Raw genomic sequence first — 27,038 nt, 5'->3', positions numbered from 1 at the left:
AGATTTTTGGCTGTGTTTGAGTTATCTTACAAAGGGAACATTCCACAGTATGTTGGCATGCCATACATACATATTTGGTTTCAGAGGAAACCTAAGGTACGGCATCAACTAAAATCCATAGAATTATAACAGTGTCAACACAAAAATAATCTAGTTAAGTCAGAATATAGGGGAAAAATTAAGTATTTTTGCTCTTTTTAATTAAAACAATGCAAAATCTTAATGAAGAAACTGTACTGGAAAGAGGCAATGCAGAACGTCAATTCTGTTTTAAAAAGAAAATCCCTCCAGAAAAAGGTTCAGACTTTACAAACAAAGCTTGTTACAAGTGGCAGTTTTATTTGTTGCAGTGCAGCTTGCTTTTATCACTTGATTTTAGATCATTATTTTCCAGTTAATCATCATTTCTCTCATTTAGACAAGGTGCTCATCACTTTTGTATTTGATTAGCAAAGACTGCTGTTTTATTTGTATTTACTGAAATCATGACCTTTGTTATTACTATTCCAGATATTAAGTCCATAATATCCTTCCTCTTAACTTTCCACATCTACTTCAAAATATTGTAGCCTACTTTGTTGCAGTCTCTGTTTTTTAGTTCTAGGCCTGACGCCAATGAATGGAGTAAAATAAGACTCCTTAGAAAGCGTCACAAGTTCTCAACTCTGGAGAAAAGCTATTTTCTTTACTTCAATATTTTCTCTCCTGACCGTTACCTCAAGTCTGTGACAGCAAGTTAGTCTTACCTCTTTACTGCTGTTTGATGATTTTTCTCTGACAGTAAGCACTTAGTTATTAGGGGATGACTGCTCAAGAGACATGGAGAGCCATGTCACTTTCAAAATTCAATTTTTAGTTAATAAGTATTTCTTAAATCTTGGAAGCAGTGTCTGACAACAGGGATGGAAAGGAGTTCCTCTGATCCTGAACCTTGGGCTCCCTTTAACGTAGAATTGAGGCATGCTAACCAAGAAGCCCATAGCCCTCTACTTACTGACCATTCTCTCTCGTACCTAGAACAGGAGGATCTCCTGACTGTCCAAAGGTATTAGTAAGCACTACACACACATATCCACGACAACTGTGTCCACGTTTCATTTTGATGAATGCCTGTGAAACAATCAAAAGAGCGCAGATCTCGAAAGAAAGGTTAAATTGTCATTGTCCTCCAACAGAAACCGGAGATCTTCATTCTTCCTTAGTCAATGATTCTTCATTCTCAGAATCCCTCACTTCCAGATGCAAGTGCTTCATCAACAGATTTTGTATGCCTCTCCCCAGCATAAATCCCATAATGTAGCTCGTCATCCTTTACAGTAGCCCAGGACATCTGCTTGGTGGAGAACCTTGCTGCCCACTCTCCTGAATTGCTAACAACAATAACACCTCCCAGGCCCCCAACTCGAGTCTTCATGTAGTCTAATGCAGTGTCAGCAGCCATCTCTGGTGACATCCCTGAAAAAGAGAACAAGGTAACTTCACAATACCCGTCTTGAAATAAATTCTAAAATTCCCTTCAAGTTTCGCACCCTCCCTGTTGGAGCCAGCCAAATCTAATTCCTCCTTCAGCTAAACTGGCAAGAAACTTCCAGTGTGGTAAAGGAACTGCTTTATAGGAAGGTGCTGGACAGCTGCAAATAGCTGCTATGGTATGGCTCTGCCACAAAGACAGGATTTGAATAGCTTCAGATTATACTTCAGTTTCAGTGTTTGATACAGACTAATTCGTCAACTCTGTGTTCAAGACATAACATTTCTTCTGCCATCATCTGAAGGGTGAAAGGCCGATCTGCACGCTTTCTGTCAAATGTCTCCCATAAGCTAGGTCTAAGGCATTTATAATTTAAAAAACAAACAAACAAAAAACCACAACATTAAAACCATCAAAAATGTCAGTCAGCATCTGTGTTCCAAGTCTACTGGCCACAATGTAGCCCAAAGCATGTACTTCACATTTCTGTAACTTATAAAAAACAGAGACTGGCATTACTCTGAACTTCCGAAACTATCAGGCAAGATAAAGATGGAATGTACTGGATGTCAGAAAGCACCAGCAAAGCAACTTTATCTTTTCATTACACTTAACTCATATTAACTGGAGTGTTTTAGAAATAAATCTGCATTACTGTGTACATTATACACACAAGCCTGCAATGGCTGCAGAACATTTGTTCCATGCAAGTTTGCATACACAATCAGTAATGTTATGCAGCTTATGATGCAGAATAAAAAATGACCTTCACGTCTTCCCTGCAAATTTTGACTTAAACAAAACCAGCAGAATCAGAATTATTCACAGCACTGGTGACTGACAGGATCAAGCACTATTCTGTGTCATTATGGGTGACACTGTGACTATTCAAGTCAGTGGCACTGACTTCAAAGGGTCAGTATTTCACTGTTTGATTTTTCATCAAGACAACAGCTGCCACCGTAAGGCAGAGACTCCAGTAGCCATTAAGACTGGGCAAAGCAATTCACTCATAAAATAAGAAAATAAATTTTGTAGCATTGGTCCCCAAAGAAGGTATTTACTGTGTGAATTACTGAACAGACAAACACAATTATGGAAGAGCTCTGAAGTTATTTTTAAATATGCAACTTCAGTTGACCGTTCAAGGACTCAAAAAGTTATGATAACTTGGGAGATTATTTTCAGCACCTTCATGGAAACGTTAAAAAAAAAAGAAAAAAAAAAAAGGCCTGTTGCTGACGTGTTTTCCTGGCAACTGTGTTATACTTCTGGGCAGCAGGAATGAAGGTAGAGCAAGCACTGGCAGCAGGGTGAACCAGGGCAAACCAATTACTCCTTTTCAGCATGCACACATGTGGATTGATTTTTTTTTAATTTGCCTCATTTGCACAGTGCATCACAAGCCAGACAGTTACTATCAATGCAGAGGTTTTGCAATGCAGTTAACTTCAATCAGGAGAAGAAACTGGTTTATGTGGTTTAGAGTAAATAGTGCTTAGAAAGCCATTCAGAAATTGAATGGCAAGGGATATAATATGGAGAGAAAGGGGAGACCATGATGTGTTAGAGCTTTGGGAAATAATCTGTAGGTTGTATTTTATGCTGAAACTATAACATGACCCAAGAGATTTACAGAGAAATGCGTCCATTATGTATGCAAAAAGCTCTATAAAGCATAATAAAAATACTCTTAGCTGTTAGATCTCTCTCTACTTATTGTTTTTCTAACAGAAATGTAAATTGCAAGTTCTGCAAGTATTTCCAGGTCGTCTGGTCTCCAAGTCAGTTACAGTGTACTGCCCCAAAGCCACGGCTTTCTAAAAATACTGGTGATATCTATATTGATGGTTCTTCAATTGCATGCAATACAAGTATGTTGTCTGGCAATGTTCACGGGCTGTAATATAATCAAGGGGTTACATGGCAGGCTAAATCATGAAGGTAAAGCTCCACAGGGTCATCCCACAGTCAGATTATGTTACAGTCACAGAAGACATACTGTGTCAGCTGTTTACCACATACCCACCCAGTCAGTTTAGTAGATTTTCCAAAACAAAATGAAAACGTAAATCATAGTTAAAATGTCTTAAAAGCATTTCTGTTGCTATAATCAGAGTTGTTAAAACAAAGGCTATTACAGCTTACTAGAAAGGTGATATCCAAGCTTTCTTATTTCAGTTCTGATTTTATTTTAGCTCTAACTCTCCCCTATTGGTTCCTTAAAAATACATTGTCTTTGGTTTTTATTTCTTTGTTCAAAACATTTTAGTGTAAAATAGAGAAAGAATATTTTAAAAGCTTCAGTTAAACATTACAAAGTAAACAATAATACCTTTTAATATACATTCATCTAAAAGTGATTAAAGTAGCATGGATATTTCTGCCCACTTACGGCTATGCTAGTTTTAGTAATACTTCAGTACTTTTAGTTTCTTCTAAAGAGATGTGACCCATCCACACGTTCCTGGGAGCAACTCCTTTGACAACTGTTCTGGGATGATAGCACATAATCTGCAACCTGTCATTAGGCAACGTTTCCTATCCTCCACTGTTCAGCTCACAGGAAGTTCGGAATATACCTTGTTCCATGTGATAGAGGATCAGTCGGGCCAAGACCACTTTCATAATGCTCTCTCCATGTCCTGTGGTTGAAGTGGCACCAGAACAGTTATCAGCATAACCTCCACTTCCTTTTCAGAGGGGAAAAAAAAGGCAGTATTTTTATAAAATACAATTCAGAAGCTCTGCATTATTTAAAATACAAACAAAACTTTTCTTCCTAAGGGTTCGGAGGTTCTGCTCACTTCTAGAAGCAAAATACCAAAGTGTCCTCATTTCTGCCTCACTTTCACCATAGAACATGAGAGAAACCAGCAGTGGCCAGATGATGTCAATTGCCTGGTTATGAGAACTGGAAGATTAGTGATCTGGTTGTAGCATAAGAAACAGGATGGGCAAAAATATTTTACGAATCAGCAAGGAACAGTACAGTGAGGATCAGCAGGATAGTGACGGGATGCAGAATGCCAGGTCACACTTTACAAAAAGAGAAGGAATGAAGGAAGATCTTGTAAGGACTATACTAAGTGACCAAAATCTGGGGGGGACTTAACTGCAAGAGCAAAATTAGATCAGAGATTTGAAAAGCCTGGGCTCTGGTGAAGCATCACAAGGCACCCTGAAGAATCTCCCCAGTCCTCCCCACAAGCTGAGTATTTCTTTTCTTTGAACTCCCACTTTATTTTGCTCCCATCCTTGTTTTGCTGGCACACTCCACACCCTGTTCTACACCAAGCTTCCACATGCTCAACACGCATGTTTCCAGCACATCTCCTAAGCATCTCCTAAAAGAAATACTTCCCAGGGGCTGGGGAGGTGCATACCACAGAATTATATGGATAAACAAAGTAGCATGGGAGGGGAAAGAGGTGTAGAAGAGCAATGAAAGCTTCTTTCCTTTCCTCCTTTCTTGATCAGATCAGCACTTTCCAACAGGCCATGATTTACACGTGGAAAAACACTGCCACAAGCAGCCTGTCAACCCCCCTTTCAGTAGGCCCAAACATTTAAAAGCACAGCTAGCGTTCCTGTATCCAATCCTGCAGACCTCTAGTAACAACAGAAATTGAAAGCAGCGCACTGAACAGTGCCCAGTTTCACTTCTCCCTCACAGACATTTCCCATACTATAAGTGCCCTGAACATGACCTACCTAAAAAGGGTATTTGCAGTCAGAAATGAAGTTAAAAATGACATTCAAAATACAGAGGGCACCAGAATATTAGTAACTCAGGGTGTGAGAAAAGTTAGTATTAGTTTTATAAAATCACGTATGCCAACAGCAGTGCTATTTGCGTTTGGAACATGTTTTACTAAAAATAATTATTTTCCAAATCCCAACTCAGTGGTATAACCCTGAAGCCATCAAACAGCAAGTCTGTCCCATGAGAGGAACAAGTCTGGGGAAGGGATTTCAAGTGTCTCTTTATACTTGGATAAGAGAGCTCTTAAAATATTTCTTGTTCTACACCACCTCTATTAGGCTCTGAGGCAGTCTTATCGGGGCTCTCTAAGAACAGGAATTTATTCAAAGTTGCCAGACATCTCGCAGTTCTGGCTCACTGATATAGCTAACCCTAATTACAATTACACGTACTTTAAGGATCAAGAAAACAGCACCTTAGCAAGGAGCAGACTACATTTTTGACTTAACTGTGAGCACGGATGTACAGATAGCTTTATTAGAATGAACAAAAGAGACAGAAAAAAAAATGTCAGAAAAGGATGGAAAAAGAACTGCCCTCCCCATTTTCCAGACAGAAAAATGTTGGATGAAGATGACAGCACCACACCTCTGCTCCTAATCCCTATTTGCAAACTCCACTTTATATTAAGGAGCTTCGGTTTGAACACTGAAGTTAGGCCTCCATTTCAGATATATCACTATTTCTGTTTTATTTCACTAATAAGTAGGATTATATATTTATATATTTATTATACTTGTATATTTATTTTTTTAAACAAGGTTATCTCCAGAAAATATAAGGCAAGTCCCCACACCGCATACCTATGCACGCTGTGTCACCAACACGGCCAATCAATTTATTAGAGAGTCCTCCAGTGGATGTTGCACAAGCTACATTTCCTTCACTGTCTATAGCAACAGCGCCGACTGTTCCAAGGTCTCTGCCAAGAAAAACAGTTCACAAAATTAGGTAGAATTAAAGCCTACTTGCCAAAGCATGTTGCATTTATCTTCCAGGTAGCTTAAAAAAAGATTACTGCAAAAAATTACTGCTCATCATAAAGCCATTTTTTACCATGCTCCTCATTACAAAAATAACCACCAATATACAACAGTTCTCACAGCTTTTTATTTAATAGCACAGAAAGCACTTGATTTTTTTTCCCCTAAAATCTGATCTTCCCCCATGACTTGTTTACAATCATAGCATGGAATTTGCAACGTGAGGAGGCAAAAAAAAGGCACAACACACAATCACACAGGCCAGAAATATTTCTGCCACAGATCTGGAGCAGTTTTTTGGCTGTGACACACTTGTGGCACACAACTTGCCCCTGAATGGCAACTCAGACGCAGGAATCATGTCTCCACTGTCTGAATAGGCAGTGACCTGGAGTTATTAATGACGACGCATGTAAACAAGTAAATACAGAGAAGAGAGCAATGTTATGAATGCACTGAATCATTTCCTTCCTGTTCCTCCTCTTTCCTTTTCCTTACTCCTCTAAATGTTTGAACGCCACAGGAAAAAAAAAAGTTATTTATGTGCCTTTCAGCTAGCATTGTTCATAATGCATCATTAATACATATTTTCCTCTCTGCACTCTGTAGCTAAGCAATCTTGAGATTTAAATCACTTGGCCAGTAGAATCTGTTGAAACTGCACACCAGCTTAAAAATCTTCATGCACTGAAGAAAAATCTCAACCACTGCCTGATTTCTTCAGCACTGAATAGCCATATATAATAAGCTGCTAAAAATATACACCTATGTTCATACTTGGAGAAAAAGGGCTATTGTAGCTTACTGTAACAGTTGCTGTACTGAGAGGCAACAGTTTGAGTGCCTACATATTCCAACCCTGGCAATTCATGCAGGAGTGTTGAATATTATTTAATTAGGAGAAGTATATCCCCCAAAATCTAAATCCCTCCACAAAGGAAAAGAACTTGTGCCAGTCCTCCAAGGAACCACCCAACAGGTGAGTAGAATAGGAATACCTTTGAAAGTTGCCTGGGCATTGGTGAGGGTCTCTCTATAACCCCCAAATCTAAGTTAAGATCAGACAAAGACAAAGTTTTTGCTTATGATGAAACTCAGTCAATTTCTCACAGAATCAACTTCCTGTTCCTTCCTGCTTATGTAAAAGATCACACTGTCAGCCCTACACTTCATTCACAGCAATTCAAAGTCGACTGATGAATCACAGGCCTTACAGACTGCTCTGACATTTAGGTGGAGACGGACCTCATCTCAAACTGATATGCTGGTGCAGATGGGCTTCCCACCCATCCATCTGTTACAAAAGATTTGCTGAAGAGAATATTGGTAAATTCAGTACTCCCTTGCACACACATGTAGCGCCCTCCAACCAACTGAAGCCAGTCCTCCTGAGGAATTAAGAAAGGCATGCCCAGATGTACGTTTTCCAAGGTACATATTTACCTTAAGCACCCATGAATAATGAAAGTACACTGATCACATATGCAGCAGGCAACTATTTTGGTACAAGAGCTCAACTGTAGATAACTAAGTAACTGAGTGAGCGTATCCAACTTCAGCTGTTGTGGAGCAAACACAAAACTAAACTATTTCTACTATTTCTTACTGTTCCTTTCAACTTTCAACTTTTTTTTTTTTTTTTCTTCAGTGTCATGTGTTTTCCTTGTTCATCTTCAGAACAAAGGCAAGGAAGATATAAACAATCTGTTGTGTAGTTGGTTGACTCAGAAACATTAACAAAGCCCACAAAACTGTCTAAGCAGAGATATCATATTATAATCATTTGTCTAACGTTAATTACTGACAGTAGTAAAAATATCAACACGTACCTGTAGTATACTGGAGGGTGCTATTAGCAGTAATGGTTTTGTTCTATCAATGATTATTCTTATGTACAGCATATGTTATAATACACAATGGATTTGTTCCTTCCTTTTGGACTAAGTCTTTCATTATCCAGTACCCATGAAGTTACACGCACTTAGGCTGAACAAGCTCAAGGAATAAAACACCTGCTATTTCGTTTCAGCCCTGCATCAGTAGCAGGGTTTTCTGTCAGCTGCTGTTGCTGATGTTTGTGGGTACTGCCTGTCAGGAAAAAACAGCGTGGCTAAGACAAGAAAAAGTCTCAAGCTGTCCAGAAATACACAAACCTTCCAGGTACTCCAGAACAAGACAATGCTGAAATTGAAGATGCCTAATTATAAGAAGTTTAAGCAGCTATAAGGAATGAACAGAGGCTCAGATGCCATGCTTCCAACTGCTATCCTCAGGAGGCCAAGTGACAGTGGCAGCTACGCCATCCCCAGAACTCTTGGCAATGAATTCTAACAGTACACAGAACTCAGATAACACACAGATCAAAAAAAACCTTGTGTTGGATGCAAGATGAACTATGACTGAGACCTTCTGGTCAAGGAACAACTTCATTTTGGTTACAAGACCATATTTACAACACTTACCTCATGATTTTTTTTTCTTTTAGCAATTTAATGAAAATAACACACAGCGTGTATATTATGGCCCCATTACATTGACTTTAGATAACATGCCTGCAGAAGAAACTCTTTCCTTCTGATCTACAAATTCTTCAGCTCTGCTTCTATTACTACTTCACCGAACTGATGAGCAGCAGTAGGCAATACAGCATTTTCCCATGCAACAACCACTGCCATACAAGTGCAAGCTCAAAACAAGTTAGTGTTTATGCTACCTCACAGGCATAACAAACATTTCTGACATCTCATCATTTTCCTTCCTTTCCCATCCACCTTTCCTTCTTCTCTAGTTTGTTATGCAAGGCTTGCTTATTTTTCAAATAACTTGCACTTGGCTGGTGAGCAACACCATCTGAGAGCATCTCTTTTTCACATCCACTACTATACAGAACGTCTTGGTCAATTGTTTTCCCTCTTTCCTACAATAACTAACTGCCATAATCAGAACTTGGAAGGAGTTACTTTGTCAAAATCTGATGTAGTTTAACCACCTAATCCAGTTCAAAGACAAATCTGATCACACACTTAACCAAGACCAGTTTTCTGATTTTTTTTACACACACTTTGTCATTTTAAGTATCAGACTGGAGATACTTTACCTCACAGTTCCTCCATGGAAAACAGCTATACAAAGGTGAAGCATATGCTTCGCTGCTATATGCACTTCCATAGCTGGTGAGTTTAAGAGTAACAACAGTACTAATTTCATCCACCATTAATGCCACAAAGCCTGTACTATGTCCAAGTGTCTGACAATCTTCTCTCTCGAGCATCACTAAGTTTGTTCAAGTTTGTTCTAGTCACTTACACTTAATTCACTGAAAGGATTTTGAGGATTTTTTTAGGACATACCATGAAGACTATATCAAACCACAAATCACTCAGAACTGGAATCTTCTCAAGTCTGAGAACAGACCTTAAACCTCTGGGATTGTTTTTTTGTGTTGGTTTTTGGTTGGTTGGCTTTGTTTTGTTTTGTTTTTTGGAAGTGATACCACAAAGTAAATTGTTGTAAAAACCTACTTCTGAAACTCTTCAGGGTTGGAGTCTGGCTCAAGGTTCTTCTTCCATCTCTCAAAAGATCTCTGAGTTATGAGTTTCTCCCCTGGAGTCTCAGGAACACCCATGGCTTGAGCAAACAGCTGTGCACCATGGTCAGTCAGCAGCATGTGCTTTGTCTGCAGAAGACAGGCAAGAAATTAACTGACCATTCTTGTTTTGCCTTATACTGAGCAGTTTTGTATAGTCACTTGTTATTTTTAGAAGTAACAAAATTCCACATCGTATTTTTAAACTTCCTGGATTTCCACTCTTCTACTAAATGAAAAATGTATCAGGTCTCCAAAATACACATACAATCACCATTAGTAAAACAGAATTGCATTTATCTATTTAATGCTTCTTATATTGGGTGAAGAAAAAAAAAAAAAAATTGCTCTTTTGCTAATTTGCATGCAAGTTCTTTGTGCTGTTTTCAGTTAATCACCAAATCATTGCTCAACTGAACAACAGTTTTGTGCAGTTAACTAAGAGATCTAGAAGGATTTGACTCAGAAGAAAAGAAGAGTAAATAAATTCCTGTTCTGTTTGAAGGTATTACACCTTGTAGGAGTAAAATAACAACAACAAAATTAGCATCATTCACTTCAACTTAACATCAGCTAAACCATTTTATTTTCAGTACTTCCTTCAACAAGCTACTATTCTTACAGACCCAGAATTTCATATTTAAGAACAGAATATTGTTCCAACAGGTTTGACAGAAATTGTTTGCTCTCTTCAAACAACATTTGCACTTGCAGAAACTCCATTTTGATTCCTTTATTTAGTGAGGCACTTAGACCTGATCTTGAGTCAACAACCTTAGTTAAATTCATGCTTCCAAGCCTGCATGGCTTGCTCAATTTCTGTTTTAGAGAAATTTGCCAGAAAAGTTTGTTTCATTAATCCTTACGCTTTAGTAGAAGCTCTAAAATCTACTTTTTTGATATCAGAGTCCAGAACTGAGCATCAACTTCTTGGACCACCACATAGCTCCTAATTGCTTATCAGACCTAGGAAGGTTTTGGAGTGGTGGTCTGACAAGATAGTGTTGAGTCATTTCAGAGCACAGCAGCTAATTTCAGACAAGTTTGTGTGTCCACGCAGCAGCACAGCACACAGGTGACAACTAATGTCCAAAAGGCAAAATCACACAATGCTGGATGCAGCAGGCCTGCAGAGCCCTGCAGGGCACCCCAGAGGTTCATATTCTGCTTCTCAGCCTGAAGCGAGGATGCCACAGGTGCGGTATTTGGGTTGTGCTGCGTTCTGCAGGACACTGACAGTCTCAAAGCATCAGACTTTAAGATCACAAAATGTCTTGGGACCTCAAAGATCACCTAGTTCCAACCCCCCTGCCATAGGCAGAGATGCCACCCATTGGATCAGGTTGCCCAGGACCCCATCCAGCCTGGCCCTGAACACCTCCAGGGATGGGGCATCCACAGCTTCCCTGGGCAAGCCTGTGCCAGTTCCTCACCACCCTCTGAGTGAAGAATTTCCTCTTAACCTCTCATCTAAATCTCCCATCTTTTAGTTTAAAACCATTCCCCCATGTCCTATCACTACCTGCCCATGTAAAAAGTGACACCATCTTTTTTATAAGCCCCCTTTAAGTATTGAAAGGCCACAATGAGTTCATCCCACAGCCTTCTCTTCTCCAGGCTGAACATCCCCAGCTTTTCTTCACAAGAGAGGTGCTCCAGCACCTTGATCACTGTGGCCCTCCCCTGGACCTGCTCTAACAGACCCACATCTTTCAAAGATGTTAGAGACCATCAACTTCTGTTGATTTCTAAAGCAAAGGCAAGCAATCCCTACCATGACCAAGCCATAACACTGAATACTTCGAAGGATCAGAGCCAAACCTCTTCCCAGACCACAGACACTGAGCTCTGCCTTAGCACACTACATCTCTGCACCAACCCCTTCAAAAGCTTATGCAAGCAGGAAACGTGAGATCAAATGGAAAACGTTCCTGACCGGCCATTCACGCGTGTGGCAGCCCTGATGTCCAACATCTCGAAGAATTCAATTATCTCTTTATTGACAAATTAATTATTCAGTTCATGAAAGTAGCACCCTAGGGAACAAGGGTAACAGTCACAAGGAGCAAGTCCTTGAAAGAACAGACTCAGCCTTACGCACTGAGTGATGTTGCAGACAATAACAGAACCTTTTTGTTACGTATTTGTAACAAAGCTGAAGTGTCTGACATTCAAGAGAACTACTTTGTGCAATGCTGCCCCCCCGCCACGGCAACTAAACCGCCAGAGACACGACTCAATAACTCAGATTTTGTTTTTTGGAAATATTGCTCAACTTTTCTTTTGACTTAATGTGTATAAGAAGGCTTTCTCCTCCATCACTTGCTTTCTTCAGGAATAGAAACTTTATATTACTTTTAGTAAGTTTAAAAAGCAAGTAAGGTTTTATTATAAAAAAAAACAAACACCAAAAACGTTATTTCTTAAAACATTTTGAAGGGTTTCCTTCCATATGCAGTTTCTGATAACATACCACCTTCATGAGAAATATTTGAATATACAAGAACAAAGCTGCTGTGATAGTTTTCTTGCAGTCCTCATTGGAAAAAAGTGCCTTAAGGAGAATCCAATTTATTTTTCTCTTCAATATATATTATCCATTGAAAGAGCTAGCAGAACACTGCCAAACAACCAAAAAGCATATTTTTCTGTCTCATTCTTTTTTTTTACAGCTTCATGAATATATTTGTTAACTTTCTGAAGCGCCTGTTTTCTTCTGGGATACATTTACACTGAGTAATCCAAAAGGAAAAAAAATAAAGAAATAATAGTTTCCAGAGATCTTAATAACAAACAACAAATGTTAAATATGAGCAAGTTTAGTTAATTTTATGGGAAGCAGAGAGGAGCAAACCCCCCAAGATTTCTACAGCTGGCCTGGAATTCAGACCAGCTCTTTATTTCACAAGCTTGGCGGTGCACAGAGCACAGCAGAAGTTTCCACCTTTGTCTTGAGAAGCCTATGTCCTAACCTAAATTCTCCTCTAATTTAAAGAGCTGGATGATACAGTAGGGGAAAATGTATACACAGGCAGCTTGTGCATAGCAATGGATCAGTGCTCCACTGTTCATGTGATGCCCATGTAAAGAAGTGATGGAGCTGAGGGGGATTACATGCCCCATTAAAAAAAAAAGAAGTAATTTCAATGCATCATTCTATTTTTGTTCTCTACAAAGAGGAATAACATAACAGAAATGTAACTGCTTTCTCTATGATTTGATTAATTAACATAGTAAGCCTTCCATCTCTAGAGACAAACACGTTCAGTATTATGTATCAGAGTAGTATGTTCAGTAAGTCATGACTGGAAATTATTCTGGTGTCATCGTTCCTTGCACACCCTGAATTTGGGCACGTTTGAGCCCAGTAAGAGTGCAACAACATCCAGGATTAACATGCACAACAGTCTAAGGAGCTACTCTGACCACCAGATGGAGCCCATATTGTTCCATAATAGGATGGAAAAAAAAATTACAAGCAGGTGGGGAGTTCTTCTGTTTGTTACTTCTTTAAGGAGCTGCATGTTTTCAAATTCCTTGCGGTGGTGATGCATCTCAATACTATTGGGAAATAAGCATCCTAAAATGTTTAGGACCTCAGGAAACTCCAGTCATATCACCCCTGGGTCACAAAGCATTTTCACTTATTCACAGTAAAATAAAACAAATAAAATATACTATGAGAAGTACTGTGAAGTAGGCTGGGTTGGTGTCCCAAAATCGCTACCTATGATGAACAGAAGGGTAACGTCAGCTGGTATCCCAGTTTATAACACCTGTCAGAAAAACAGCAGAAGCTCACCTCAAGTTAGATCAAGCAATTTAGGTTAACATTTACATTTTAATTTTGTCATCTACACAGAGTTTATTGCATCTGGCCAAATAGAAAAATACACTACAGCACAAAATGGAAGTACTTCTCATTTCATGTTTTATTGCCAAACCATTATAGTTGGCCTTGTACAGCTGAATTTTATGATTTCCTTTTAAATTTGGCCTCAACATTTTTGAGCACCTGAAGCACCATATAATGACAATATAAGCCTTAAAATAGATGAGAAAGACAGAGGGCAAATTTTGGTTTATGTTTTTCATTTGGGAAAACTTTGCAAAGCTTTCTTTTTTTTTAATGTTCTCGAAAAAGAAGTGTTGTTTTGACTTTATCCTTGTAGGCACAAATTTTGAAATGCTTTTGTATTAAATAGCTTTGTGAAAAGTTTTGATTCTAAAAGCAGAACTATCCTACAATTCAGGGCAAAAATAACTCCCATCTCCTTTGGAATCTGTTGAGAACAAATCACATTTCAACCTTCTCTACAGATCACTTTAAAAGGTTAAAAAAACATACCTCCTCTTTGTTTATAAGTGTTCTTGCAAATGCAACCCCTTTTCAATCACGCGGGAGCTGCAATAGCAGCATGAGAAATGTACACTGCAAAGACAGGATGAACTGGGTGATCACTGTCACAGTCTAGTAATGGTAAAAGAGATGCACGTATCACACAAGCGGCCTGCTCTGTCATACAAACTATACCAACTGCACCATCTCTGAAAAACAACAGACATTTGCTATGGCAGCTACTAAGAGGGACTTCTTAGCGGAGTACGGTGGGATGGGTGTTGTGCAGAAGGCCAAGTAATAATCATTTAACTGCCTGGGTAGGTCTGATGTTCTTGGTAAACCTGCATCACACAGTACCCATGTTATCTTCTGCTGCTGGAAGACCACGACCTAGCGTTACAGCTGCTGCCTGAGAAGGTGACAATGGAGAAGGCCACCTAGGATCCTATGAAACTGGATTTCACGGACAAAAGCATTAGTGGATCATTAGTGGATCAGTTCCACCTTGTTGCAAACTCACTTGTACATTTTCCAACTTTTACCTTGGAATGTCAATCAAAAAATTTGGTGACAGCATAGGTGCTCTCCAAATTAACAACCCTCCCTAAAATGTTCAATACCAGCTGTAGAGCTATAGAAGCGTGACATGTTTAGGTCAATTTCTCCTTGAGGTGCCTTCCAACTGCAAGACAGAACTCAGGTATCCTTAGAGTGCTATTTTTAATAAATACTTACAATAAAAGTTCTTCATGGTCACAAGTTTCTAAGTACTACCATCCATTTCCCAGTCTTTCCTGGTTTAAGGGAGGATTATCACTGAGGTCTGTCAGCACAGTGGATGAAGTTTTAAGGGAAAAAATGTTTCAAATTCAAGTACACATTCAGCATACCTTTTCCATGACAAGCCGAGCTAGTTTTATTGGGTTTGCTATACATTTAACTGCAGATACTGCTCCAGAGGCTAGATTTTTTCCATCCATGATAATGGCATCCATTTCTACTTCACCTTTTTCATTTAGAACAGAACCACAGCCTAAAGACAAAAAATAAATAAATAAAAAGTCATTAAGAGCTAACCATCAGCTGATTTAATTATTAGAACTCATGAAGGAAACTTTTTTTCCCAGACAGTTGTTCTGACACATTGGAAGTGTGTTCTTCCTGAATACAAACAAAACAGCAGCTACACTGCTGAGTATAACCACAAAATCCAGCTATTAACAGCAATCCAACTATTAAGTAGCAATGGCTACTTAAAAACATTGAGTTTTATTTTTATATGATGAAAACCACACTTGAAACTCAAACAAATCATGAATTCAGTCATAAGACAGTACATGGAATGCCAATTACGTAATACCATCCAAAATAATTCACTAGGCATGGAAGTTAAAACAACAAGCAATCACGAACAAGGCTCTTTAATCCCTAGATCACTTCACATGCACATAAAGCTATTTTACCTTCACAATTCTTCCAACTGTAGGACACAACATAAGCCAACAGAACAGTGTATTGTTCAGTTCTATCGCAAGATTAATGGCACACAGCATCCCAAGCAGCTGCCAAATTTGGTAGAGCAGAACAGAAGTGTCCACTCACTACTGTACCAAAAGCTTGAAGTAACAAGTTCTTCCTTATTAAGTAAGAGCAGACAAATTAATTTAAAAAATATAAAAAAAAAAATCAAGTAATGAAATGCTGGGTAGTTATTTTTCTTCTGTAGTTATCAATGCTAACACTAGCCTAACTGAAAATTAATGAGATTAAAAAAAAAATGTATTGTCTCATTTTGTAATAACACCAGTAAGTGTACCACAGGGGAATGTGAAGTTTTAAGTCAGTAAGTGCACAAGCCTTGCTAATAGGGCTGGATAAGACTAAAAAATAAATTCAAAATGCACGGTAGATTTACAGAGCACCTCAGGTGGAAAGACTCAAACATTGTACAGAACTAGAACAGTTATTTTGTTTGCTTTTCGCATTAAACCAACATTAAAGCACAGCAGAAACTACTGGTAGTAATTGCTGACATAAGGCTTCCACCTATGCACTTCAGACGTGAAAACATAACGTTAAATCCCCAGTTACTGGAGGCGACAGACCTCTGTAACCCTCCTCCCATAACCTCCAAAACTCACATAACACACCTGCACACCTGACCCCTGCTCCAAACCGTTACTTTTTGCTCCCCTCCAATTGTACGAGCTATTCCAGAGTTCAGAACATGCTAATTTCTAGGCTACACTGATCTGTGGAGAGCTGACAGGTAACCCTTCTGCCACCTGTGCTAAAATCACTCTTCCAGAATCTTCCTTATTCTGATGTAAGGAATATGTCAACTCTTGTTTCTCATATAAGCCCTGCCATGTTCTTCTAGTTTCCTTTGACAAGGTGGGCCCTTGCTCATGCTCACAAAATTCCCCCTAGAACTGGGGTGCACCTTTCTCAAATAGCAGTGATCAGAACCACGGTCCCAGGGGATGCTCTACTAGCCCCTTTCATCACTGCGTTGCAATTATCTGCTGGAGATCTCTCATTGGATACATCTTAGGACTCCCTAAATGTTCTGGAGCAGAAAACTGTTGGACAGTTCCTGCAGTCAAAGGCAGCTGCCTACAACAGCCTCCTTTTACACTCAGTGGATGGAGATAGGTGGCCCCACCTGCCTTGGCTGCATTGCTATCCTATCTCATTCCACTGATGACTGAGAAAGCCTGTACACCACCACAAGACTAAACACTGAACTTTGGTTTATCTAGGGTAGGACAAATACCTCCTCTTGTGGTTAGAGACTGTCCTTTCTCCTGCTTTTCAGCACCCTGGGTGGAACCTACCTGCTTCTGAGGCATCCACTGACAGCAGCACTGGAAAGAAAGGTTTGGCTCGCTTCTGAAGTGGAAGCAGGGGAAAAAAACAAAGAGACAATAAAAAACGGAAAATTTACAGGGAGACAAATGTGTCTGACATTACCAAAATCACAGCAGGGGTGCTGAGATTCCATCTATCTAGAGACCAGTCTTGCAAAGGCTGAGGAGGAAAGAGTGAGAGGATCAACATCCTGGACTGGCAGCTCGTGTACCTGAAGTACACAGACCCAGCTAGTTAATACTGCTAATTGCCAAAGAGATGGCTTGCAGGAAGTATAACCCTGGCCACTTCCCAGAAAACAGGACAACAAACCCCATTTTTATTTTATAGAGGTAAATACCACACATCGAGTTTAAAACAGCCACTCCAATCAGGGCCCTCTTCGCATAGCTGTCAGCTCCCTTTTGCGAGCTCCTGAGAGCAGCTGTATCTAATGAGCATCGACACAATTAGAGGCATACGTAAGTGATTACAAGACTGCTTGCCTCTTAGATCAGCACAGTCAAACTTAAACGAAGGCTTAAGGCTCAAGTCCAATCTAAGCAAGTTTTGCTAAAAATTGCTCATTTAATCTACCATAAACAAGGTTTACTTCAACTTGTACTAACAATGTTAAACACCCTCATACAAAAATATAATTTGGATAAATTAAATAATTAAGGACAAATCTAACCTTGGACTACGAAGAAGTCATTCACAAGCATATTGTACTTTGTATGTCAAGAAAACGCGAAGTTACAACTATCTAGCAGTCACTGGCTATGGCAGGATCAAAGACCCTGTCCTCAAATGATACGACCATTTTTAAAGGAGCACACCCTGCTCAAAGGCGTAAATCAGGGGCTGCACACTACAGGAGAGGCTGGAATTCTTGCTCTGGTGGGAGACTGGCAATTTTGAAGCATCAGCCCAAGCTTCCTTTCTACAACTCTAGAAACAAGAAATACATGTAAAGCAGAACACTGAAAACATCTCCACATGAAGAGCTACATGAATGGTCTGAGAGAAAAGAAACATTGTCATGTCTCAGTTCACTTCTTGTCACACATTTCCCAATCTCAGTATGGCTCAGAAAAAGCAGCATTAGTGACAAGATCCCAAATAAAGGGTTAAAAAAAGCGTGTATGAGTATTGGTAGTTATTGTGATTGTACTTACCAGAGTAAGTGCTCAAATGCTGCAGACTTATAAGTTAAATAAATGAGCATAAACAGATCATTATAAAGCAAGCTTTCATCACAGAGTGTCACACTCAGCTAAAATGTACTTCCCATCTACATAATTTTGATTTACGGAACCATCAAAACTAGTATACAGGAAACCAAGAACGCATGTAATTGTTTATACAGCATGATTAAGAGTTAAAAACAACCTGCAAGCTTATATTTCCATTGAAGTTGCTTTCACACTAACATTGTACGCCTAATGTTGGGCAGAAAGGGATGCTCCTCAAGAATTAGGATTTTTTCCTGCCCTGAAGAAGCTGATGTTTTTAAAATAGCAAAGCTGAACTGCCTGTCCAGAGAGATATATTGAGGCACAGCCCAGAAGTATAAAGAGAACCAAAGGCCAAACATATCCTGATTTACTGACCTGAGCAAAACAAAGTCCTAAAGGTTAGTGACTGATTTAGAGAACAAGTGAAGTAAAAATTAAATGAGAGAACACCAGCCTGACATTAATTATACAACAGCTTCATAGAACACACCGCACCTCTAAGTCTGCTTCATCTGTTCAGTTTGAAACCTCTGAAAATCAAGAAGTTCAGCCCAAGTCTTTAACACAACACTGAAAAGTTTCATATGAAGTAAAGTCTTTCCCTCATTTGCAATTACAAGGTCAGAAGGAATATGTGAATCTCTGCAAATTAAGCAACCACATAACAAACAGGTATGTCATCTGAAATACTGACCTTTGACAGGTCTTTCTGCCCATGTTCATTCCTGACATACCTTGGTGGGGATGGTGAAATATTTTCACTGAAATGCAACTAAGTAATAAATTTGAAGTTATATGATATGGACTATTAACTAAAATTAACATTGATTAACATTAATTGCTAGGAAATTCAGCTATAAACCCCTACTGCATAAATTCATGACTCATATACCAGCAGCGTATGATTTTTGTAATATTATTTATGAAAGCACTAATTACAAGCAGTAGCTAAAAGAAAAACTCATAAAATCAACCAAAACAGTCTTCCTTTAGCAATACGTACAGGTCAAGCGTTAAGGCTTAGATATTGCTGTAGGTTACGTTCAAGTGACTTAAATATGAGTATTAACTCAACATTCACTCCATTAAGGAGTCTGTGTCTTAAAACTGAAGACACATCACAGCAACAAGGTAAGACTTACAAAACAGTCATACTGGAGCACAAGAATGAATTGGTAGGTATAAAATGCTGAAAAATAAGAAAGAGTAACTTGTCTGCCCAAGTGTGCTCACAAGAAACTGCGGTACATACAATGCTATATAATTCTACTGATAAATAAGCACCAACATTTATGCCACTTCAAAGGGAAAGCAAGTCAGCATTTTCAGAATGATCAGGACAAAACAGTGAACATACATAATGATTTTATGCCAATTTACTTCTTGAAAAATTACCTGCATTAAAATGAGGATCATCTTCCATCGATCTCACTGCCTCCTCAACTGCATCTAAGGCGCTGCCTCCTTGTTTCAGGACACTGTAGCCTTGCAGTGCAGCTCTGACAACACCAGTACGACATCCCTGTTCTCGTTCTTTGAAGATCCGTCCAGCTCCACCATGGACCACGATGACAGGCTTCATCCTGAAGGCCAAATTCCTTCCAAGGCTGTGCCAACAGGTTGCTCTTAATCAGCCTGCTTTGGAAAGAACAGCATTTAACATTTGTTCCCTTCTACATGAGGAAAGAGCCCTGCAGAAAAGTTAAGATAGGCTTAGTTTGACCTCAATGCTTTTACCTCTCAGGAAGCTGAGCACACACACACAAAGGAGTTCCTACGAGATACTCAAGTTCCAACTGGAGGAGCCCCCAGGCAACTTGGCACACCCCTGAGCTCAGCTCTGCTTCAAGCAGGGCACTGGGCTGGGTGACCTCTGAAGGTCCTTTTCAAGCAAAGGTACACTGCAGTCTCATTATTTAGCACAAAGCCTGTCTGGCGATCTTATTATTTTACAAGTTATACAGAAACAAGCATCAGCGTCTCAGTGCTGTGAGCTGCTCATTAGATGAGTGATCCCGTTCTTCAAATACAATTATATAACCAGAGATGAAGACACTGACCCGAGTTAGCAGCGTAACTCTGCTGCCTAGCTGCCAAACCTCTGACCTCTTGCAAAACGTTGTACTTTGTGCAGCAAAACACAGCGTTTAGACCTGGACGTTAACTGTTTTTATTGCCGCTTCCCACGAGCAAAGCAGCACCGCTTACACATCCTGGGGCGCAAAGGAGACAGAGCTTCACCTCCCACCGAAAGCTAGGGCAGGAAGGGAGGAAAGCCTCCACGTTAGATTCCCAGTCCCAGTATTTTTATAAGTTGTGGAAAAGGAAATCCAGCTGCTTTTCCCTCACCGTATCTGCACGCCCTCAAGAAGTTAGCCCGGCCGCCCGCGCCCCCATAGCTCCCACAGCCCACCCCATTTGGGCCCTGCAATGCCAGTAGGTGCAGAAAACTCTCCATTTTCACTGCAGTCCGAACGCGAGGCCTTCCTCCTGGAGAGCGTTTTATATTTCATCGCCAACCGCGCTCGCCCATCTGCGGGGCTACGGCTCTCCCCGGCCGTGCCGGCCGGCCGCACGCCCCGAGCCGCCCCGGAGCCGCCTCCCGGGCCCGGCGCCGGCTTCTCCGCGTTCACCCAGCCTCACCCACCCTTGCGGAGAACGAGAGAAGGGGGCCGGACCCCCTGCGGCCCCCGACCCGCCCCGTCCCCCAGCGCAGCGCGGAGCAGGGCCGTGCGCGGTGGCGGCGGGCGGGCGGTTCCCTCCCCGACATGGCGCCCCCCGCCGCCTGAGGGCTGCCCGCAGCTAAGATGGCTGCCGCCCTCTGCCCCCAGCGCGCCCGGCGAGCGGTGGGTTTAGGCTCGGCGGTGGTGGTGTGTATGTTGTCAAAATAAGGGTATATGCGTAAGTATAAACGCCAGAGATGTTGCTCCGACTCTCTGCTCTGTAAATTTGTGTCCCCACAGACCAGTGTGCCACCGGTGATCGAAATAAGCAGTCCCTTCCGCACCCTCGCCTCAGAAAAGGGCTGAGCGTGATGTCCAGGGAGAAATGTCTGCACACAGGTGTGCAGAGGTGACATCTCCACAAAAATCAGGAGCGGCAGCCAGGGAGCACAGCTTCTTCCAGCAGGTGATGCATCCTGGTGCCCGTGATGTGCCCAGTGCAGGACCAGCCGGTTTGTTCCACGATGAGACGATAACCGCCTTTATTTCTTCTCAGTGCTGTACCTTTTCCTATCAGATGTTACACCACCTTTAATTTCCTCATCACTCACTGCCGCTTGGTTTCTCCTCAAGTTAGATTAGAAAAATGACACCTCTTTCCCAAATCAAAACCCAACAATACATGGCATCCGCCCTGCCTTCTGCTCTCTTTTAAACAAACTGGGGTTACTCATCCCCAAAACACAAACTTCGTAAGTGTACATAAATTAAAACTGGAAGGTGTAGTGAGACAGAAGGAATCTGAGTCTTCAAGCTGAAAGAGACCAAATGACAATAATCTGTATATATCTATTCAGATTTTCAATAGATAACTAAGGCAAGAGATAAGAAGAGGTAAGACTTTTTTTTTTTTTTTTTTCTCTCTTTTTTTAAAATAATAGGCTGCTGATAGAACATAGTTGCTTGCTATTAAAAGAGCTACTAAAAAAATTCTTACAGGAAAGGAAAAATACTTGAAAAACACAGTGAAAAAGTTAACAGAAAAAAATTCATTTCCATAGTTTCTCACCTTTATGGAAAAAAACAATCAAACAAACAAACAAACAAAAACCATAAACAAGAATTTCTCTGAATTTATGCAAGCTCTATACCTGACTAGCAGCCAGCTGCCTTGCTTCACCATTTCTGTTTAGTTCACCACCTTTTCACTTTTTTTCTGCTTTCTTTGCTTTACGCCAGGTTCTGGAGACAGCAGTAAATGCAGTCTGCTCTGGACACACAAGGAGTTGAGTTGACGTGACCGTGCTAAAGAACAAGGATTTATGGCAGTGTGCAGTCACTCAATTGAAGATCTGTTTTGATTCTGAACGTTGGTTTAAAATGAATTAGCATGGTGTAATTAAAAGGAACTACACTGGATGGTTTTTCATTGTCACTGATAGGATTAACAAAGAGGAATTTAAATTTTGAATGTGAATTATTTGAGAGTACCTCTTTTTTAATAGAATATTTTATCTTGCTTCCAGAGGTAGTGTCAAAACAGGAAACTGATGCTAATTGAATGAAATACTTTAGAAGAATTATTTCAATTGCTTGCATGGACAGCTGAACACAAAATTTATATAATAACATTAAATTGAAATATTCATATTAGTCTAACATTGTCATGACTCAACTAAGCACGTGTGTCACCTGATAGAGCTGGAATACTCTGTTCTTACATCAGTTTTCTTCTCTAAGCTTTCTTCAGCCACCTTCTTTGCTGCAGTGGTCAAATAATTTTATTTATTTTTTAACTGAGTCACAATCATTTTCCAAATTAACATTGGAACAGCAGAGGGAGAGGGCCACCAAAAATGTCCGAGTAGGTAAAGGCAATTGTTTGATACATCATTCCTTATGAGTCAGCACTGAACTGCTTCCCGCCTATTTCACTGGGAGATAGTGGTCTTTTAAACCTTTTTATAGGAATAGGATGTTTAACGGTATAATTAGAAAAATACTGAATATTGAAGAGATGAATTAGGCAGAGTAAGCAAGTATGCTGATGAAAAAGTTCCATAGAAGTTAATGACATTCTATGTAAAGAAATGCCTTAAAACCCCACAGAACTTGCTGAAAAGTTTTTTTTATTATTATTTATTTTGCAACTAATATTTAGGGTTTCTTTTAAACAATGTATTGTATTCTATATCAGGAATCTGTTTTAAGACTATGTAAACTGATAGTTTTAAATAATTACTGCAGAAACAAATGCATTGACTTCATTCTTGCTAATTTTCTTAAGAGAGCTTTGCATATTTTAATTGCCGGAGAAGCACCTTTAAAAATATACAGAATAAATTAGTTCCTTTGCATGCTCAGCCTGGTGGAGATTAGCTTTCCTGCTTGTCAGCTGAATGTGATACACTTGGAAGAGGTGGAAATCTATTACAATAGGTGAGTAAGCACTACAGGTCTGAAGCTGGGGAGCAAGTGATCACAACATGTATGGCGAGAGAAAGTACAGCTAAAGATCATTGGGTCTTACCCTGCACCTCAGATGACTAAAATCCAACTATAATTGTACCTTCAATTTTCCCACAGAGCCTATTTAATAAGGACGAGCCTGTCTGCTTCTAGAGAAAGAATTCCCCTAGAATCTCACTGAAAAATTGATTTTAGGGACTGGCAAAGAAAGTAAACCATATTGTAGAAGTAGCTCCTTTAATATGTACTCTTTTTTTTTTTTTTTTGTATTTTGAGTAAATGTTTATGTAGAAACTTGTCTGTTATCTATAAATTATTTGAAAATATTAAGAACATGATGTGGAACAGAAAGCAGTGTTCTGTATTTTATTACTGAATTCTAGGAGCATGCATCATTGATCAACACTAAGCAAGTGTTGTAAACATGCAGAGACACAATACTAATCCAAAAAGTCTGCAAACCTGAATCTTTATATGTAGGCAGAACTCATGGAGATCAATGCAGTGTTACGATGCTCAGGTCATGCTCTGCAAAAACTTATGCATGTTGAATAACTTTGTTCACATGCACAGTCTGATTAAGTCTGCAAACCACCCCTTACCATATTTTTATTATGAAGAATATGCTACCGTTTAGAGAAGATGGAAAATTCAGTTCTTCTGAGAATCAATTAATTTTTAATGGAAATTGCAATATTTCTTAAACTTGCTTTCAGATAAGATCAGCAATGAAATTTGCAGCAGTAAGAAAACAGTAGATACGATATTCACTAAAATACATACATGATCACCTCAAATGTATTAATGAGTTGTATATTGAATAGTTTAATGGCAAATATTTTCTTCGGAAGATTGCCCAGAAATGAGACTGATGGTTTTGTTTCCCTACTTTGAGGAGATGTTAACCCAGAATGTTTGTCCATTTCCATAATACATAAAACATCAGTAGAGAGTATTCAGGGTCTGCCTTCTTCTCTTGATACTGTTTTTAATGTTGTTTGGATAAAGACCCAGAACTCAGATGTCCTTCATGTAGGAGGTTGCCCCAAACAAGAAGCTACAGCATGTTATTGCTCTCAGTGTTGTATTTTATACACAATGGAAGTGTACTAACAAAGAGACCAAAGCAGGCAGCTCTCTGTTTGCTGGGGGAGAGGAGCCAAGCAGCATGTGATACCATACCAGTAATGGGAAGTCTCAGTTGAGATCCTAGTTCTAAATCAGACACAGAGTGGATCTGACTAGTTTCCAAAGCTACAGTTTTAAAATGGCCCTGGGAGTTCCTATCTCTGCATCATGTGTGCTTATCAAGGCAGGGAATGCCCAAATTCAGCCCTCTGCTCTGCTGAAGGTGTGCTCTTGGTGAGCACCCTAAGCACAAGGCAATCAAACTGCAACACGGGTTACTGGCAGAGACTAAATTAGAAATTTTTGTTTTCCTTTTCTTTCTGTTACTGCAATAAAAAAGCCCTGAAACCATGTTGCATTCATGTCACTGCACTTCTGAAAAAAGGTACTCATCCATCACCTCTGTGCTTTTGCAGTCCCTCCCACAGTCTGTGAAGCCTACAAATGCCGCCTGCCCCGTTCTAGTGACCAACTCCAAAGCAGACAGATCAAGGTCAAGTTTTGGAGGTTATTTTCAGCTTTCTTACTGTTTATTCTAAGCTTTACATTCACTCTGCAGAACCCTTTTAGTCATTCTCATATGTGTGATCAGTTGGAAAACCTAGCTGTACATCTGACAGAAGCTTGCAAGCAAGTGCAGGGAACTTCTGCATCAACCACCTCAGTGAAGATGGCACCCTCAGGGCTGGCAAGAGTTGTACTTGCTTTGTCTCAAGTCTGTTCCCCTAGCCAAAAATACTTACAAACTCCTTAGCTATCACAACAATTGCAAGTGCTTAAAAACCCGTATTTGGGAAATATTTCTCTTACCTGCCTCTCACATTTATTTTGGATTTAAATTATGATTACATTAGGGAAAATGCAGTTCTCTGCTCTTAACGATATATAGTTAACATGCTAAACTAATTAAAACAGGGGTTTTAACTTTGCTTAGCTCATATTTTTGGCAAAACTATCCTTACCTGTTAAAATACATTTGCTTAAATAAAAACATTTACAATAAAACATTAAATAAAATACATTTGCTTAAATAATACTTGAGATACAGCTTCAGACTTAAGAACACTCTAGGGGTTTCTAGGGAAATTTATAATACACCTCAGCAGTAACTAAGGCTCAGTTGTAAGTATTTTGTCATGTATGTAATCCTCCTGAGGGTGATAGAAGTTTCCACAGCACAGATTTTAGGATGAAGTCTGGAGTTTAAAGGTCTTGTCAATATATAGAATGCCTTGGGGAGAAAAGATAGCACAGTTATTTTTAAAGTTAAAAATAATTCAGAGAGGCTTTCCCTGTCTCCCAGTTAGAAGAGAAAGAAAATTAATAAAATGACATGAAAATCTTTCTTTCTTTCTCCAGTACTTCCTATCACCCAAATACCTAGTCATGTGTTGACCTTAACTGCAGTATATCACAGAAGGCAAGAAATGAAAGGGCACCAGCGTGGCACATACAAACCAAGTGTCTTGATACTTGAGGGCTGAAAGAGGAATAAAATGACACCAAGCTGGGGCTTATAGTCATGGAAGCAAAATAATTAATTTTTTAGTAACTTACAGGTTTAACAAAGCTACTACAGAGATAATCCTGGGACTCCTCTATTGGATCTAAGATTCCCTCTTGAAAGTTGAAATGAGAGGTAACTTTCTTGTCTATGACTTATTTCTAGTGATACTGTAAGACAAAGAACTTCCAAAGAAACTTAATAAATGCAGCTCTCTGAGGTTTAACTAAGAGGCTCATCATCACTACCTGCATTGACCCAGTGGAGATGGCTTGATTATGCATAAGGTGGGCAGGGAAAAATTAAGCTTTAGAAGTTTGTTAGGTGTAAGTGCATTGCAATGCAGGTATGTTTATATACAGAACTTACTCTTTTACCAGGAGGATTACAAGGACATTGTATGGACATTAGAGAGGAAAGGAAAGGCATGATTATTTTGCTTAGTTCAAATGTTTTGTGTATTTTTTAGAATTACTTTTGTATGTGATGAAATACAAAGCTGAGATGTGACAGCAGTGGAACAATGAAAATTTAAGTGATGAAGTTAGTTTGATATAGTAATTAATGTTAATAAATGCTTAGAAAAAATATGTGCAAAGTACATAAAATAAGATTCAAAAGGCATGATCAGAAAGGTGGTTCTCTCCAGAGCTTTTCCTCAGTTTTCTTCTACCTCAGTATAAATTAGTGCAGTATCTGTAACACTGTAATAATGACAGTGGCAAAACTTAATAATAACAGTAGCAAAACTTACAATGAAGACACCATTGTGGTTATAGTTTTCAATGTGAAAAATAAGTCCAAGGGAAACATCAGGAACTAACATTTTTTATTTTGAAAACTTGACCTTTTATTTTTCTTTTATCCCTGAGTAAGGACCCCCATTCTAGTGAAGAAACTAAAGACATACAGCATGAACATCATCTAATTCCAACCCTGCTGCCACGGGCAGGGACACCTCCCACCGGACCAGGTTGCACAAAGCCCCATCCAATCTGGCCTTGAACACCTCCAGGGATGGGGCATCCACAGCTTCTC

At 39.6% G+C, this 27,038-nt stretch overlaps 1 protein-coding gene across 2 annotated transcripts; it reads right to left on the bottom strand.

Annotated features, from left to right (window-relative positions):
* ASRGL1 (asparaginase and isoaspartyl peptidase 1) lies at positions 1–21,041 on the bottom strand. Of its 2 annotated transcripts, none has more exons than XM_035322704.1 (7): positions 20,884–21,041; positions 19,632–19,871; positions 15,039–15,181; positions 9,742–9,896; positions 6,041–6,159; positions 4,054–4,164; positions 1–1,455 (listed from the first exon to the last, which is right to left on the bottom strand). In XM_035322704.1, the coding sequence occupies exons 2-7, from the start codon at positions 19,816–19,818 to the stop codon at positions 1,220–1,222; spliced, it is 951 nt and encodes a 316-aa protein (XP_035178595.1). In that variant the 5' UTR covers positions 19,819–19,871; positions 20,884–21,041; the 3' UTR covers positions 1–1,219. The 2 variants fall into 2 exon arrangements, with proteins under 2 accessions (XP_035178595.1, XP_035178596.1); XM_035322705.1 differs by lacking the exon at positions 20,884–21,041 and adding an exon at positions 19,974–20,319.
* Positions 21,042–27,038: the final 5,997 nt, after the last annotated feature.

The sequence above is a fragment of the Oxyura jamaicensis genome, chromosome 3 (genome assembly GCF_011077185.1).
Source record: "Oxyura jamaicensis isolate SHBP4307 breed ruddy duck chromosome 3, BPBGC_Ojam_1.0, whole genome shotgun sequence".
NCBI lineage: Eukaryota > Metazoa > Chordata > Aves > Anseriformes > Anatidae > Oxyura > Oxyura jamaicensis.
The sequence above is the reverse complement of the archived record's forward strand: the minus strand, read 5'-3'. Positions and strand labels throughout refer to the sequence as shown.